This window comes from Suricata suricatta, chromosome 5 (assembly GCF_006229205.1).
Source record: "Suricata suricatta isolate VVHF042 chromosome 5, meerkat_22Aug2017_6uvM2_HiC, whole genome shotgun sequence".
In the NCBI taxonomy this organism is placed as follows: domain Eukaryota; kingdom Metazoa; phylum Chordata; class Mammalia; order Carnivora; family Herpestidae; genus Suricata; species Suricata suricatta.
This window is the reverse complement of record NC_043704.1, coordinates 83316689-83335607: the sequence shown is the minus strand read 5'-3', so window position 1 is coordinate 83335607 and position 18919 is coordinate 83316689. Positions and strand designations below refer to the sequence as shown.

The following is an 18919-nucleotide window of genomic DNA, read 5'->3' as shown; positions in this document are numbered from 1 at the left end:
GAGAGGGAGAGAGAGAGAGAGAGAGAGAGAGGGAGAGAGAGGGAGAGAGAGGGAGAGAGAGGGAGAGAGAGGGAGAGAGAGGGAGAGAGAGGGAGAGAGAGGGAGAGAGAGAGAAAGAGAGAGAATCCCAAGCAGGCTCTGTGCTGTCAGCTCAGAGCCCACACAGGGCTTAACAACAAACCGTTCTATCATGACGTGAGCCGAAATCAAGAGTCAAATGCTTAACCTGAGGCACCCAGGTGCCCCTGGAAATTGTCTTTAAAGTAACAAATTTGGGGGTGCCTGGGTCAGTTAAGCGGCCGACGTAAGCTCATGGCATGACCTCACGATTCCCGAGTTTGAGCCCCATTTCAGGGCTCTGTGCTGGCAGCTCAGAACCTGGAGCCTGCTTCAGATTCCGTGTCGCCCTCTCTCTCTGCCCCTCCCCTGCGCTCACGCTCGCTCGTGCTCACTTGCACTCTCTCTCTCTCAAAAATAAATAAATATTAAAAAATTAACAAATTATTTCAGTTTTTGTAGTGAAATATTGGCCTTGATGAATCATATCTTTTCTCTTAATCTGTCTCCACAATAGTCCACAAAAAGGGCAAAATTTTACCCTTCTGTCTTAAAAGACATACGCTATCATTGAATCTACTTGCTAAGTTTTCCCAAACATCAGAGATGTCCAAAGTCCTTTGGTAAAGTACAAATCTCTGAAAGTGAGACTCCGTTGTCTGCCCCATCCATCGAGTCCCTACCACAGTTTCATCCGGGAAATTAACAAATTCCTTGCCGATGTTGAAATTCAACCAGTGTCTGGTTGAATAAGTTATGTCCATTTAGTCGGACAAATGGAACAAATGGAAAACCACGAAGCTCTGAAACAGATAAGGAAACTGCCTATATGTTGTTATGGAAGCATTTCTAAGACACATGGTTAGATAACAGAAGCAAAGTGCAGAACTTGATCTTTACTGTAGAAGGTAGGAAATTGAGACAATAGAGTTGTATTTGGTTTTGAGCATGTCAGGAAACACTGGAGGATACACAACCACCAAGTAATAGTGGCTAAATGCTGCCAGGGGTGAGGGGGCTGTGGATAGAAGGGAGATTTTCACTGTATACCTTTTAAAAGACATTTTTAGATTCTGAACCATGGGCATGTATTACCTACTCAAACACTAATACTTACCTGAGAAGAGACTGATGGCACTTACATGGCCAAGGAACTAAAGACCTACGACCTGTCTTGCATATAGCTCTTCAGTAATTGATGTACTGTATTAATGTGGAAGGACTTCAGGGTTAAAGTGTGTGATGGGTCTGGCCTACAGAGGAATAAGGGAGGTTGAGGGCAAGTGTTACACGTGTGGATGGGACAGACTACTTAGAATGGCACATCAAAAATGGAAGTTCTGGGGCGCCTGGGTGGCTCAGTTGGTTAAACGTCCGGCTTCAGCTCAGGTCATCATCTCACAGTCCGTGGGTTTGAGCCCCGCGTCGGGCTCTGTGCTGACCGCTCAGAGCCTGGAGCCTGTTTCACATTCTGTGTCTCCCTCTTCCTCTGACCCTCCCTGATCGCACTGCCTCTGTCTCTCAAAAATAAATTAAAAAAAAAACAAAAGGAAGTGGGGCCAAATGGTCAACAGGAAAACAGACTTGGGTTTGAACTGTGGTTAGCACGACGCCTGCTGTCAGTGATGGCGGAGCCACAATGCCTTGATGACCTAGGTGGTAAAGGAGTAACGACAACGGAGGAGAGAGAGACGTCCCAGGTTATCTTTTGTTGCTGTTGTTAGTGAGTTTTGGTTTGTTTTGTTTTTGGTGAGGGGGTGGTAGATTTGGAGTGAGAATTATTTCTAATCTAACAAAGGGTTTGGCACAAAGCTATTGAGGGGTGGTATGTACAAAGAACGACATTAGCCATCTTAGGAGGGAGGGGGTTACCTCGGGGCTGTGACCTGGAGGCCCAAGGGCCCAGCGCTCACAGGGCGCTTGAAGCTGGCAGCTCGCTGCAGGAGTCGGAGCCAGTTAGAGGCACAGGGCATTCTGATTCCCATGATCCAGCATGTGGGGGACAAATGTCAGGGCAACAGGGTAATCATTGGTATCAGCTACGGCCTGCTAATGATCCAGGCACCCCCTGGTCTAGAAGGAACCTAGAGTTATCCACAGGGGGTGGGGGTGGATAGGCAAGACTGCCCCCACCCAGCCTGTGACTGTGAGAGCCGGGGAGCGTGGGCTGAGCCTCCCGGGATGCCCTATACTTAGAGTCTGGTGGAGTAGAACCGCTACCCCGAGCCTGCGGCTCCCTGGAGCCAGCCCTCAGGGAGGAGTGTGTCATTAGCAGGAAGGCACTAATGACCCAAGGCTCCCTGCTCTGGGCTTGGAACAAAGCATTTGGGGACATCCATCTCCTCCCCTCTCACCACACAGTTTAAATCACATTTTCCTCTTCCTGGGCACCTTGAAGCTCGTGGTGAATATCTAGGAGTGCTTTTGGAGATCCCTGACGAAAGGTGCCACAGAAGTGCAAGGTATTACTATCAACACTGCAAATATTTTAACCACAAGTGTCACATTTATACAGAACATAGATGCACATTTCAACTTCTAACATTCCTAAGAGAACTATTTGAAGGTTGAGAACAGCAAGCGTGCAAGGGTGAGAAGAGAAGCCAGTTGTGGAGGAAAAACAGTGAGTTCAGCCAAGGAAGAGACCTCCCTATTTGGCCGCCCAGAGGAAGTGGTGACACCCACTCACACGGAGGCTGAAACCAGACAATGGAGGTCTCTCCTCCAGCAACATCTACACACACGTGTGACAACGGCTGTAAAAGATGGAGCTCGTCCAGCCCATCCTTCGTGCACAAAACCGGCTGCTTCTGGGCGTGCTGCTGTCCCATTAGCACACAGGCGCGAGGACATGCCAGCCTGGCAGCCCACTGTCGCAGAGGGAGGGGGCCATAGAGGCTTCCCCAGATGGCACCACAGTCTGCCTGTGGCTGACACGTGCCTGGGTGACACTAGAGCAGGGTAGAGCCGGGGGAGGAGTGAGGAGGGGGTATAGAGTGATGCATGTTTTCGCCACCCCAGGACTTGGGAGTTTTGCCTGCAAGGATAACCAGCTGAGCTAAGTTTAGAGCAGTTCCTTAATTGCTCTGGAGCAGTAACAGCAGTTAAAAATCAATACTATCAGTTGCATGTAAATGATGTTCTAGGCACAGTGTTGAAGGCAACCTCTACATTTTCTCCTTTAATCTCCAAAGCAACCCGGTGAGGTAGTGCTGCCACCGCATTGACAGATGAAGCTCAGAGAGTGGAAGCGACTTTGCCAGAGACACCACAGCGAGCGGCGAGAGGGGGTGTGAATGCAAGAAATTTAGCTTCAGGGCTGTTTGGACTACAATGCTATGTGGCCTCCCCAGCGACTCAAAAGCAGCCATGAGGGCTCTTAACTTTTGTTGTTTCTTCCGTTATCCTGGACCTGAGCACAATGAATCCAGAACGCTATTGTAGGGGTTAAGATCACAAACTGCTCTCTTCCAGTCACATAACTCCGGTTCTGACCCAGGCTTACAGATGGAGGTTATCCAAAAGAAGAGCTACTCTTAAGTCCTGGAGATGAGTACCAAGCTCTGTCTTCTCCACCCGGCCCGTCCAGCTCAGGCATCCGTATCTGGCACCTCATTTGGACTCCCTGTCTCTAGTCTCTCTCCTCTCTCCAATCTGTACTTCAGACTGTGGACAGAAACAGCTTTGAAAAACATGTCTGTTTGAAATCTCCAGGGCTCCCAGTGGCCTCCAGTATAAAGCCCTTCCCCTGCTGGGCAGCCACCTCCCCTGCCTCTGCCTGCTGCGCCCCTGCGCTCCAGCCTGAGCAGGATCATTCTGTGCCCTGAACACTGTGCACTTCCACGCCTGACTGTTATTCTTAGCCCTTGCTAGTCTCTCTCCTGCAATGGCCTTATCTTACCTTCTTTCTCCGCTGGCAAATGGCTGTGGTCCAAGGCCCTGTTCAAATGTCACTGCCTCTCCCTCAGCTTCCCAGCCCGAAGTAGAATTTATGACACCACTCACCTGGCCCCCATGGCACCTAGTGCACAGGTGTATCCTATTATCAATGATGGTACTTTTTCTACACAGCTGGATCCTGTTTTCCACTAATTAGGGCAGGAGCAAAAAAATCCCGTTTCTTACCATCTTGGCTTCCAGAAGCCCTGGGGGGGGCGTGGCACAAGCTCTGTCTTTAGGAGGAACAGAGGCAGTCACGTGCAAAGGAACTCTGTCCACAGCACCACAGTTGGCGATGATCTCCAAGAATTCCACCAGTATGTGGGTTAAACTGGCTTTGAATTCCTTCTGTGAACATTCTGACCTCTGACAACAGTGAAGTAATGGGGAAATTGAGAGCTCGATCTTGTTCCACTGAAAGGGAACAGCAACTCCAAATTTCCACCAGAACCCCTTGGCTTTCCCTGCTTTTAGAGTTTTGTTTGGACAGAGGCAAAGCCTCTGCTGCAAAAAATATAGTTTTTCAAAAAGCGCTGGTTGAGACGGCCTCCCCTTTCTTACCCTAGGCCGAAGTGCCCACAGGAGCGTCTTCCCACCTGCTTTTCCAGACGCTTGTCTTCTCCTCCTCCATCCACTTGCATATTGCTGCCGGATGAAATTTTAAAAAAATTTTATTTATTTTTGAGAGATAGAGACAGAGCATGAATGGGGGAGGAGCAGAGAGAGAGGAAGACACAGAATCCGAAACAGAGCTGTCAGCACAGAGCCCGACATGGGGCTCGAATTCACAGACCGTGAAATCACGACCTGTGCTGAAGTCGGATGCCCCACCGAGCCACCAGGCGCCCTGCCAGATGAAATTTTTTAAAGTACTATTGGAATTATAAAAAGTTCATACGTAACATGTTAGATATAAAACATAACCGTATGATCAATATGCCCTCCATCCGCCCTACAAGAGCACGAGCGGTTGCTGGCATCTACCTCTATGTGCCTCACCTGCCTCACCCCCTGGCCCAATACCTAATACTTCCAGTACGCTGTCTTTAACTTTATGATTCCAAGATTCATTGCTGTTGATGTTCTTACCCTGTTTATTTTGTTACATAGTATTCCACTGTGTGTCATACCAGAGTTGCTTACCCCTTCTCCTGCCAACCAGCCGGGACTGTTTCCAGTGTTACGGGTAACGTGGCTGTGAACATTCTTGGTGCGCAAGTGCATTTGTGCATTTCTAGAAGTTAGGTCATAGGGTATGCAGATGTTCAAGCTTGTGAAATGATGTCAAAGTTTCTCAAAGGGGCTCTACTAGCCAAATTTTCTCCAAATCAAATTTGCCCTGCTAAAAAATAACTCAATGTAACTGTCCCCTGCAAGATGAAATCCAAACGTACTCTTTTATGCCAGTTAGTCTGGCCCCAACCTAAATGTCACACATTTTGTCATATAACCCCCAAGGATCCCCCACTCCAGCTGGGCAAGTCTGTTCTTGGAGCACCTTGCTCCTGTTCGATAGTGAGGTTTTGCTTCTTCGTGTCTAGTCTATCAGTGCCCCTCCCGGCTACTGCTCTGGGTTCTCCTTCCTCTGTGAAGTCTGCTCAATTCCACCTGCCCACTGAGGTCCCTCACCCCAACCCCTAAAGTACCTATTTTCTGTACCAGTCACTTGACATCAGTCTTCACCGCCACCCATATCTTAGGATATTAAGTTTCATGCTGCTTTGTTGGAAAAATGGACATTTAACTAATCAGATTTGAAAACTTGGCATTTCCAATTTTAGTATTTGGGACTTCCTCACCGCTCTCTTCACAATGAAATTGCTTTCTTGGCAGCCAGGAGACAGATTAATTTTGGATTTCATGTTTTCCCACATAACTATTTTTTAGGTTTTATTTATTTTTAATTTTTTAAAGTTTATTTGAAAGAAAGTGAGTGCACACAAGCTGGGTAAGGGCAGAGAGGAGAGACAGAATCCCAAGCTGGCTCCACAACATCAGTGCAGAGCCCAACGTGGGGCTCGAACCCACAAACCATGATATTATGACCCAAGCCAAGATCAAGAGTCAGAGCCTGGGTGGCTCAGTTGGTTGAGGGTCTGACTTCAGCTCAGCTCATGATCTCTTGGTTTGTGAGTTTGAGCTCCGCATCAGGCTCTGCACTGATAGCCCAGGGCCTGGAGTCTGCTTTAGATTCTGTCTCCCTCTCTCTCTCTGCTCCTCCCCTGCTCACACTCTGTCTCTCTCTCTCAAAAATAAACATAGAAAAAACATTTTAAAGAGTCAGACGCTTAACGGACTATGCCACCCAGGCACCCCTTAGATTTTATTTATTTAAGTAATTTCTATGTCCAGCATGGAGCTTGAACTTACAACCTTGAGATCAAGAGTTGCCTGCTCCTCCAACTGAGCCAGCCAGGCACCCCAGAAAAATTACTTTCAACTCAACCATATGTTCAGATTGGCATCTGTCTCTGAAATATGTCCATTTTCATCATAATTGTAAATGGGAAATAATTAAACCACCTTTTCTCTTCCAATCATCTCTTTTCATCAAGTTGCTACCACCTTCCTAAAAGACACTACAGTGTATAAAATTTGAGGCAGAATCAAACTATATTAGCTTCCAATAAAAAAGTATAATTCAATTTATTAGTATGAAATATTTTGAGATAATTTATTGTGTTTGTGACCCAAGTACATGATTCTCAAAGATTAGCCTAATTGTACAATCATTTAGTAAAACTGCTATTTATTAGACTCCGAGAAAAGCAGGAAGGCACTTTCTCTTTTTGGTGCAGAGATACTGTATTTAAGATACTGCTTAATTAGGTATTTATTTCTTTGATGGCGTTTATTCTGTGTCTCTTTTGTCAGATTCCTCTTCCTCAAACTCGATTAAAGGAGCGTGTCTGTTGGCCTGAGAACCTTCTTTGTAGAACACTTTCTTGATCGTGCCGTCCTTTGGGGCCTTTATGGTCAGCTGTAGGGACACAAGACACGACCGTGGCTGTAATACTAATGAAGGCTGAGCACGCAGTAAGGCACGAGGGAGGAAAAGTGAAAAATAAAGCCAACTGTTTTGAGGCCTCTCAAGGTTTTTTATAGCATGGCACCCAGAGAAAATAACATTTTTATGGTGTGCTTTGCAGTTGTGAGGAGTCGTCACTACTTTGACATGCCTGTGACACATTCAAGGTCACTAATTGGGAAGCTCTAGTCTAGCTGGTAATGCTCAACATGCTTCACAGTAGAGTCTCCCTCGGGAAGCTGTTAAAAACCACCGATCCTTGGGCCCCACTCCAGGAGATCTCGGCTCAACCAGTCTGGGGAAGTAGTTTTTCAACGCTCTCCCCCTCAGATGACTGTACCGTGTGGTCAGGCTGACAACTACTGGGCTACAATTTCTAAAAACCTACACAGCTAATCTAGCTTGAGGTTTTCACTTTATAGTGGTGCTTGGCATCCTAAGTTTGGCCTTAGAAAATATAAACGGTTAATAGTCAATTGACTGTCTGAACTCAAGCTACTGGCAATTTCTTTGGTTTCAGCATCAGAACTGACAGGTGCAGTTTCACAAAATTAAAATGAAAATATATTTAAGAGAAGGATGGTTTTGTTTTGTTTCCTGCAATTAATGCTTCATCAATCCATGGCTCTTAATAATTAAAATGGTATTAACTTAACAAAATGAGGCAAAAGAACAATTAGGTCTGATAGTTCCCAAAGTTTAATTGGAAAGTGCACTTGTGATTTCATTACCTCCATTTTCATAGCAATCATAACCATCAGAGAGTCTCCAGCTTTTACTTTGTCTCCGACTTTCACAAATACCTAGAGGTTAAGAGCGACAGGTTAATATTTAAAAATACAGAGGTCCTAGGGTGGCTGGGTGGCTCAGTCAGTTAAGCATGCAATTTGGGCTCAGGTCATGATGTTGTAGTTCGTGAGTTCGAGCCCCACATTGCACTCTGTGCTGACAGCGTGGAGCCTGAAGCCTGCTTTGGATTCTGTGTCTCCCTCTCTCTCCGCCCCTCCCTTGCTTGTGCTCTGTCTGTCTCTCAAAAATAAACAAACATTAAAAAATAAATTTAAAAACAGAGGTCCCTCATAGTCCACAGAGTTGGTGTATAAATGCACACGGCAGAAGTAGGGGTTTATCTGGTTGTCTCATCTGTCAAACACGGGTGTACAGGTGCCAGTCAGAGACCTACAGATCAGTCTGCATTGCTGGCCCTCTTGTCAGTGGGGAGCACCGCCTAGCTCCTCTCCCCCACCCCCAAACCATCTAGTTTTCCTTGAATCAGATGAATATGCTTTATGTATTCTGAGGTCCTTTTGTGTTGTCATGAATGCACAGATAAGACACTCCACCAACAGGGAAGAAGCAGTAAGTACACTTATGTCATGGGCAGGGCAGCAGGTCGTGGCCGGTTTTTTAGATTTTATAGGTAGCCTAGGATACTGCTCCAAGTTTTGAGTGCCCTGTGTGGTAAATGTATAGATGATCTTCATGTGAAAGAATTAAAATTACTGACAACGCTGGGGAAAAAACTCTTTATTTTTCTTTTTTCATGTATAAGTGAACTCATATCCCACAGTCTCACTGTCTTCCCGGTTAACAGGGTTACCAAGGAGTTTTTGGAAACATCACACAGCGGAGTTAAGTTCCACAGTCAACGTGTAGAGCAAAAATTGTGAAAAATGAGAAACACTTCTGAAAGCCCCCAAATCATGCCGGGTGATGCTCCAGCAGAGCCTGATGAAATCCCTGGTCTAGGGCGCGGCTGCAGGGAAAACGCGCTTTTCCCCTATAGATGGACAGGGATGTCTACGTTTTGGAATATACATGGGAACTGAGACCGAGCGAGCTAAAGGCAGACCCAGGTCTCTGAGCCCAGGTCTCTGGGGCAAAGTGTGCAGAGCGGAGCAGGGGTGCGATCACGTCCACTGCTTAAATAGTTATTTCCTTTTTCTTCTTTTTGCGTACCAACAATATAAAGTTGAAGTTTTATGACTTAGATGCATTTAAAGGAACTCTACTATATTCAAGTATATTAAAAAAGAGACTATTGATCCACCACCATTTGAAGTTATTTCAGCAGGGATCTTAATTCTGAATATATACAGCATTCAACACCAAACCTTGTTGTTCTTCACCAGTACCAGCCTTTCAAATTTTCTTTTAACACACATGTAGTTATGTACATTGGAAAAAAATGTTATTTAATGATACATTATTTGTGTTAAATTTGACATTAAAAAATAGCCCTTTGGGTAATGCTTGATGAACGCTCCATTTTAATCATAAAAAGACAAATTTAGATTATTTATATTTTGATGGAAATTTCCACTTTCAAAAATAACAGTATCATAAATTAGGTAAATGAGTATTTTCACAGATGACTGAACACAGAACTTCAATCTATCATATAGTCTCTTGTTTTGTTTTTTTTTTTTTAAGACTTCCTTTCTTTCTCTTCCTTTCCCTCCGTTCCTCCAACCTTCCCTCCCTCCCTCTACATCCTCCCTCCCTTCCTTCCTTTCTTCCGGTCCTTCTGGTCCTTCCGTCCTTTATAGAGTGAGAGGAAGAGGGCCACACTCAGCATGGAGCCTGATAAGGGGCTCCGTCTCATGATTGTGAGATCATGATCTAAGGTGAAATTGAGTCACATGCTTAACCAACTGAGCCACCCAGGTGCCCCAAGATTTTATTTTATTTAAAAAAAATGTTTATTTGTTTATTTTGAGAGAGTGTGTGCACACAGCAGAAGGGCAGAGAGAGAGAGAGAGAGAGTCCCAAGCAGGCTGGATGTTGTCAGCACAGAGCCGGATGCCAGGCTCGATCCCATGAACCATGAAATCATGACCTGAGCTGAAATCAAGAGTCAAAGGCTTAACACACTGAGTAACCAGATGCTCCTAAAGATTTTATGTCACCCAACACGGGGCTTGAACTGACAACCCCAAGATCGAGTCACGTGCTCTACCGATTAAGAGAGCCGGGTACTCATCTCTTGTTGTCTTCAATAGGATACTTTCCAATGAGAAAGATTGGAGAGGAAAAAATGATATATATGACCAAATTCAATGGAGACATGTATTGGGCCTTACTGAACATCATTCTATACACATTCACATGATTACCTTTTCAATGGTTCCAGTCATAGGAGCTACGGCACCTTCTTGAGTTCCATGTGAGCTCACTGAAGACAAGTATTTGGGGACTGGAATGTCAATCTGAGTACTTCCGTCCTATAAACAGAAGACAAATTTGAAATGAAATCAAGATCAAATCACTGTAGTTTAATTAATATACCTGAGGTAATGACTGTTTCCAAGCTCTTTGTTAAATCTTTAATACCAGGATTGTAATCTAGCTTTGTGACCTTAAGCAATTACTAAACTCCTCTCAATCTTGCTTTCTCATTATAAAGGAGTAATGGCATCATACTCACAAGAGGATTAAAGGAATTAATGTATATGACTGTTGATAAAAAATAGCCACTATCTGATAGCCATTTTGTGTTTAGCCACTATCAAGTGTTTAGACTAAGCCAGGAACTGTTCTTAACAGTTACATATACATATATTTATTACCTTAGAATTAATTTCATTAATCATCACAAGTTTATGAGGAAAGGAGGTACTGTTATTATTCCTATTTATAGATGGGGGACTGAAGCCAGGGAGTCTAACTTGCCCCAGGTCACACAGCTGCTCAGAGGCAGAGCCAGGATTTGAACCAAAGCAGTTTCACATGCCAGAACTTCTACTCATCACCGCTCCACCATACTGCCTCCACCACCATATTGTTTCAGCAGTAACTGTGGAAAGGAATCCTAGTAAAGTGAAATCATCCTTGACTCTGTATACAGTAGTTGAATTACTGGAATACAAAGGACTATGATCTGTAAGGTATTTTCGAAACATGAGAAGACTCTGAGGAGGACACAGTGTATTTGATAATGCAATTTCTTTTCTGCCCATGCAGAAACTATGGGCTCATCAGGCAGCAGGCTCCTAAATGAGAGCAATGAGTCAGGAAATAAGCTGCTGTCCAGAGGCATGCCAACCCTGTCTCAATCATCAACCATTCTCTGACTGCCAAGACACTATCATTAACCCCCACTACCTTCTGACTGCCCACCATCCCCCCAAGAACATCCGGTTCACAGACTCACTCTCAGGGGTCACCTCCTCCCAAATCCCCAGAACTCCAAGTGCCACGAGGACAGTGGTTGGAAAAAGGATTCAGGCATCAAATCCTGGAGAGGATACTGCCCACTGGGCGGTGAGATACTCTCACAAGAAGGGTGTAAGGGCATGTTTCAGAAATTAAAGACATAAAATGGATATGTGTCTATCAGGGAGAACTTGTGTAGACAAAAGAACTAGGGAAGGCAAGAATATGGCAAAGAAAAAGAGTGGAGAAGGGAACATAAAGGTCATGGCAGGGATGGAAAGAAGTAGGGTCTTTCTAATCTTTTAGTGGGATGCCTCCGGTCAAGCCATTTTCTCTCAAACCTCAATAGTGTTATTATAAAAAAGAGACATTACCATGGAAAATAGGTAAATAGTGTTTTCCAGGATAATGAGCTTAGTTTTGCCAGCGACTCCATTAACAGAACATTTCAGGTACGTGCAGTCTCCCTCATTACAAAGCTCACCAAGGACTTGGAAAGTTTTATCTTGAATCTGAAAACAAAATACAGAAAAATAAGATTCTTAAAATACAAATAACCCTACAGAATTAATAAAATTAGAATCCATTCTTTACTATTAACAGTTTCAAAAGGTAACAGGTGAATTTTTTTTTTAAAGCCCTGTAGAAACTTTGCCCCTAAGCTTCATACACCAAGTACTCTACATAAAAAGAGCAGTAAGATAATGAAAAGAAAAACACAGATAACATATCTATAGCACCATAATGCTCCAGGTAAATGTTAAGAATAACAATAAAAACGTGAAACAAATGCAAATCAAATTAAGTAAAATTATCAAAACTTTGTTGATTATATTACATGTTGAGTATTCGTTTCTGAGTACTTGAAGTCAAAGTTGCTTTTCCTATGTCAGTATCAGTAAAGAAAAAAGCCAGGACAATCTAATTCGATGGTGTATCTTTTATCTCCCAATAGACAGGTAAAATTCATGGGTTTCAGTTATGAGTTAAGAAGAAAAACTAGCTGGAGACCAGCCATGGTTTTCACACTTGGAGAGAAAGTGCTAAGAAACAGATTTCACACTTGATCTTTCAAAGAAGCTGACAAAAGGACATGAAATCTTTCTGTTTTTAAAAAAATGTTTTCTCACATATACACCCATGAAAAAAAATTCCTTTACACACAGGAAATCCACTTAAATCTCTATTTTTCATTTCAATTCCCGTGAGGTTACTGTCAAAGTACTATGGCTATTCTTTTCAAATATACTATGTAGGCTAAGGTGAAATAGGTCACAATGCAGTATTTAAATGCTGCTTCTCATCTATCCTAAGTTAAATATGACATTTTACTGTGCTTCGTAACCTACTAAAACAGCCATGTGAATGTTTGTGAAATTCTCAAGACATAAAGGTTAGATGGGGAAGTTTTGTTTAAAGACTTACACAAGTGCATTCTAAATTTGTGAATGTACTTCAATGAGCAGATTAGAACAAACCTGGAGTTAACTTTACCAAGGGATGTGAAGGGGTCCCCAGACCAGAGGAACGAGTCAGTTAAAACTCTCATATATAGACTCCCTAGTTTTTCTGAATCTCAGTTTAAAAAAATGGTATCTCAGGGCTGCCTGGGTGGCTCAGTCGATTAAGCGTCCGACTTTAGCTCAGGTCATGAGCTCGCAGTTTGTGAGTTCAAGCCCTGCGGCGGGCTCTGTGCTGACAGTTCAGATCCTGGAGCCTGCTTTGGATTCTGTGTTGCCTCTCTGTCTCTTGCTCACTCACAATGTCTGTCTCTCTCTCAAAAATAAAAAAAGCTTTAAAAAAAAGAAAGAAAATGGTATTTGATAGTATTGGCAGATCCAAGGTATATCCTTGATCAATCCATTTTGTTGTACTTAAAGTCATGTGGCTCCTATTAAGAATGATTTCTTCTATCCTCTGACTTTGTACCTTAACATATAGGAATTTGGTTGAGTCCTCACATTGTTTGTTTTTTTTTAACCCTTTCAGCATTTAATTTTGTCAGTGTAATGGGCTCTTTTAATTGAGGGCTATCATAAACATTTTGAGTAGAGATTCTCACAGTATGACCTGTGGATCCCTCCTGGTCCCCAACACCCTTCTTGGGGTCCATGAAGTCAAACTACTTCATAATAATACTAATGGTATTTGCCTTTTTTATCCTCTTTCTCTCACGAATATACAGTGGGATTTTCTAGAGACTGTAGGACAGGTGATAATGTTACTCTGATAGCTAATGAACGTGTGCTTGTGTAATCTTAGGTTTTAAATTTTCTGTTTATCCTACAAGTCAACAACAAAAAACCAACCTGATTTTAAAAAGGCAAAGGACAGAAACAGACACTTCTCCAAAGAAGATATGGACAATTAGCATATGAAAAGATGCTCAACATCATTATTCATTATGGAAATGTAAATCAAAACCACAGTGAGAGAACATTTCACACCCATTAGGATGGCTTTTATAAAAAAGAAAAAAAAACCCCAGAAAATAAATGTTGATGAGGATGTGGAGAAAACGGAACCCTTGCACGCTGTTGGTAGGAATGTAAAATGGGGCAGCCCCTACGGAAAATAGTACGGTAGTTCCTCAGAAAATTAAAAATAGAACATGAACATACGATCCGGCAATTCTATTTGTGGGTATACGTCCCAAAGGATTGAAAATAGGGCCTCAAAGAGATTATTTGTCTCTCATGCACATAGAAGCATTATTCATAATAGGCAAAAGGTGGAAGCAACCCAGTCTCCACCAAGAGACAAATGAATAAACAAACTGTGGTAGACAGAGACAGCAGAGTATCATTCCACTTTATTTACTTATTTTTTTTTAATTTTTTAATGTTTTAATTATTTTTGATACAGAGAGAGACAGAGCGTGAGAGGGGGAGGGGCAGAGAGAGAAGGAGACACAGAACCAGAAGCAGGCTCCAGGCTCTGAGCTAGCTGTCAGCACAGAGCCCAATGCGGGGCTCGAACCCACAAATGTGAGATCTGACCTGAGCCGAAGTTGGAGGCTTAACCGACTAAGCCACCCAGGCGCCCCTCATTCCACTTTAAAAAGGAAGGAAACTTGGACATAAACTATGGCATAAAAGAACCTTAAAGACATTATGCTAAGTGAAATAGCCAATCACAAAAAGACAAACATTGAATGATTTCATTTATATGAAGTACTTAAAGTCATCGAATTCATAAGACACAGAAAGCGGACTGGTGGTTGCCAGAGGTTGAAGGGGGCAAATGGAGTGTTATTGTTTAAACGAGTACAGTTTCAGTTTTGCAAGAGGAGAAAAGAGATGAAAGGTGGTGATGACTGTACAACAATGTGAATGTATTTATACTCAAAAATGTTTAAAATGGTACATTTTACATTATGTATAATTTTGTAAAATACACATTAAAAATAACAGTAAGAAATAAAAATATCCTCAGTTTTCTAAATGCTAAGTATTAATACCTGTAATTAACACAAAAGCTCTTTGAGGAATCTCAATAATTTGGAAGGGTATCCATGGATTTTGAGACCAAAAAGTTTGTGAATGGCTGCTTTACATGTAAATACATGCACACACTTCAGAAATTTGTCAGGTGTCTAATTGGACGGCATTTTTTTTTTTTACAGGTTTTCATACTTGGGGAACCACGGGGAGACAACCAGAAACTGTAGAGGGGGTAACTTCCCCAAATTGGTCTGAAATAAAAGCACATGACATTCTCCTAACCCATAGTTCAATGGTTTAGGAGAAACCAGAATGTGAAAAAAGACCCTCTTCTATATGAGAAAGATCAGATTTAGCTCTAAACTGTAGAAGAAAACTAGTCAGGCTTACCTGCATGCTATATGAGCCATCGTGGTTATACGTGACAGCTATGGCTACATCTTTATGGAAAAGGGGGGAAAATTGAAGAAAAATTAGAAGACATTCATAGACTGAGATTCTAAAAATCTCTTTCAACCTAAAAATAACCAGCTGTTAGGGATATCAACATCTTTTTTTTTAAATAATTTTTAATGTTCATTTTTGAGACAGAAAGAAACAACGTGAGCAGGGTAGGCTCAGAGAGAGAGGGAGACACAGAATCCGAAGACAGGCTCCAGGCTCTGAGCTGTCAGCACAGAGCCTAATGTGGGGCTCGAACCCATGAACCACGAGATCATGACCTGAGCCCAAGTCGGATGCTTAACCGACTGAGCCACCCAGCTTCCCCATCAACATCTTTTAACTCTCTGACACGATTTTTAACGGACTCTTAACTATAGAGAACTGATGGTTACCAGAGGGGATGGTGAAATAGGTGAAGGGGATTAAGAGTACACTTATATTGGGGCAGGAAATGAAATGAATTGGGAGAGAGAAATTCTCGTTTAAGACCCAAATCTCCATCTGTGGTGTGATGACCTCTATGCTCTTAACTGTCCTTTAAAATTTTGGGAGTCCTGATATTCTGCTCCATTTTGACATGCTAAATGGGTAGGAGAATATAACAATGATTAAATAAATGTAGAAGTACTTTGTAAACTGTAACTGACCATATTAATATATGATATAGTTCATATTATTTTGTGGACACAGAATTGGTTAAAGACTTTCCTAGGAGATGGAAATCAAAAGCTTTGTGGTGCAGAGAATGCAGACCAAAGTCATTTCATCGACTCCTGATACTTTAACCACCATTTTGATGCTGCCAGCTCAAATCTATTTCCAGCCCTGACCTTCCTTCTCCAGAACTCTGATTAGTCATTCCCAGCTGGATGCTCTATCGGCACCTTAAAGTGAATATGGTGGGTCCAGTAAATCAAATCATGTCCCCACTCTACCTGCATTCCCTCTCACCCTGGGAGCTCCATGACTGGCATTAGTATTTTCCTTGTCATCCAGGTTTAAACCCTGTCATCCATGCCTTCTCCTTTGCTTTCCACATGCAATTGCTACAACAAAGCTCCAAATTCTCCCCTCTCTGTCCTGTTCATTTCTTCCTTTCATTCCCATCATTCAAGCCTGATTCAGGCTGATGGGCACAGACCTGGCTGACTCTGAGGTCTTCTTGGGACTCTGGCTTCCTGTCTCAGCCCTTCCAGTGGATACTTGCTGGCACGTCTCCTCTATATTCCAAATACTTGGCCTGGTACCGAAGGTCTGAAACTCTCAGTCTTATTTCCCACTGTTCTTCCACATAGCCCTATATTACCAACAAATGGGAAAATGGGCCAATTAGTATTTCCCATATGTGCCCCCAGCCTTCCCCCTACTGTGCCTCTTTGCTCGGCTCCTCCTTCACTGGGTCGCAGGGCCCAGCCACACCAACTGAAACCTCACCCCTTGCTCACATCATGCTCATTCGTGGTCTCTGTCTACGTGGGATGAATCTGTTCTCTGTTCAGACAGACTCCTGCATATAAAATACCATTATGATTCTTTCCTCATCCAGTTTTATGATGGAATGACTTTTCTCTTTATCAGGTTTTTAAAAATTGCAAAAATAAAACTGTTCACAAAAGTCAAATACTGAAGTACATCAAGTAAAATGTGAAAGTCCTCTCTATTGCCCAGATGTAACTACCATTAAACTCTTAACATTTGGGTCCCTTCAAAATTTTTAAAATGTACAAACTAGTATTTTTCTTTTATAAAAATATATTCTTATGCATACTGTTTTGCAACCAACTTATAAAATTTGTTTTTTCAATCTTTTTTTTATTAACATGTGACACACATATCCACTTTGTCTCTCAATAGTAGCAAGTTTAATGAATACGATATGACAGCAGCTAATGTTCACTGGGCACTTGCTATCTGCCATACAGTGAGCTTTCCATGTGCTGTCTCAGTTAATATCCACAGCAACCCAAGGGAGTAATTACCACTCCCATTCCCATTTATGGCTGAGGACAGTTGATGCTTAGAGAGAGTATGTCACTTGCCCAAGGGTCACAGACAACAGAGGAGCCAGAATCCAAACTCATAACAGTCTGACTCGAGGATCTGCATCATGAACTATCTTCCCAACACGCTCACTTCTCCTTCATCACATGGTTATTCCTGAAGGGAGAAAAGTAGGGACAGAGACATCTTTTTTCCTCTTCTGCACATTACTCAGAACATCTATTTTTTCAAAACCTTTATAATGAACATATGAGTAAATTAAACTTCTCCATGTCTTGTCAATATCCTTTTTAAGAGAAAATAAACCCACTTACACCAGATTAGTTTTTTTTCAATTTATGAAATATGTAAAGTTATGTAGCTAACATGAGTGCTAACAGAATCACAGTAAACACATTACCAGGAAAACTGTAAATTCTTTTTAAAATTTTGAATTATAGTTGACATGCTTTTAAATTAGTTTTGTGTATACAACATAGTGATTCAACAATTATATTCATTATGAAATGCTTACCATGATAAGTATATCATGATATTATTGACCATATTCCCTGTCCTGTACTCTTCATTCCTGTGACTTACTTGTTTCATAACTGGAAGTTTACACCTCTTAATCCCCCTCACCATTTCATTCACCCCCATCCTTCAGCAATCACTGGTTTGTTCTCTATATTTATGAGTCCGTTTCCCTCTTTGTTGTTGTTTATTCACTTGTTATTTCAGATTCCACATATAAGTGAAATCATATCGTATTTGTCTTTCTCTGGCTTATTTCACTTAGCATAATACCATCTAGGTCCATCTATGTTATCACAAATGACAAGATTTTCATTCCTTCTTATGACTAATATTTCATTGTGTACATTTACCACATCTTCTTTATCCATTTATCTCTTGATAACCCACAGCTAATATCATACTCAATGATAAAAAGCTGAAAGCTTTCCCCTTAGATCAAGAATAAGACAAGGGTGTATTTTATTCAATACAGTACTGGAAGTCGTAACCGTGCCAATCAGACAAGAAAATATTCAACTGATAAGGAAGAAGTAAAACTGTCATTATTTGCAGATAATATGATACTATATGTGGAAAATCCTAAAGACTACCAAAAAACTATTAGATCTAATAAATAGGGGAAAATTGCAGGATACAAAATCAATACACAAAAATCTGTTGAATTTTTTTTAAGTTTTATTTATTTATTTTGAGAGAGAGAGAGATAGAGAGCACATAGGCAGGGAAGGGGCAGAGAGAGAATCCCAGGCAGGCTCCCTGCTGGCAGCGTGGAGCTCGAGGAGGGCCTCAAACTCACGAACCGTGAGATCATGACCTGAGCCAAAATCAAGAGTCGGTGGCTTAACCGACTGAGCCACTGGGGTGCCCCCTATTGCATTTCTATTTACTAATAATAAAATAACAGAAAGGGAAATAAAGAAAACAATCTCATTTACAATTACATCAAAGAGAATAAATTCTTTCATATATTACAGGGCAACTGAACTTATTCTTCCCTCTCCAAGTTACCTGTAGAACTCCAAGAGAGAACCTTAAGTATCCTCTTATCTATTTTTTAAATTAATTAATTAATTTCAAGTAAGCTCTCTGCCTAACATGGGGCTTGAATTCATGACCCCAAGATCAAGTCAAATGCTCTACTCACTGAACCAGCCAGGCGTCCCATCCCCTAATATATTTAATAAGGTATGGAAGGTTAGCATGATGCAGTATTGGATAAGCACATACACCCTGGAGCAGGGGTTCAAATTCTGGTTCCACCAATTACTTTTGGTATGATTTTAAGAAAATTATTAATCTCTCTAAGCTCTGGTTCCCCATTTATAAGGTTGAC

General features: G+C 42.1%; 1 protein-coding gene across 1 annotated transcript in view; it reads right to left on the bottom strand.

The window, feature by feature from the left end:
• Positions 1–6612: 6612 nt before the first annotated feature.
• MCCC1 (methylcrotonoyl-CoA carboxylase 1) overlaps positions 6613–18919 on the bottom strand; it is a 62474-nt gene continuing 50167 nt past the window's right edge. Inside the window, exons 15-19 of the mRNA XM_029939807.1 lie at positions 15013–15062; positions 11554–11691; positions 10141–10248; positions 7756–7827; positions 6613–6976 (exon numbers count right to left, since the gene is read on the bottom strand). Coding sequence (XP_029795667.1) covers positions 6848–6976; positions 7756–7827; positions 10141–10248; positions 11554–11691; positions 15013–15062 — 497 coding nt within the window. The 3' untranslated portion in view covers positions 6613–6847. The remainder of the gene's footprint in view (positions 6977–7755; positions 7828–10140; positions 10249–11553; positions 11692–15012; positions 15063–18919) is intronic.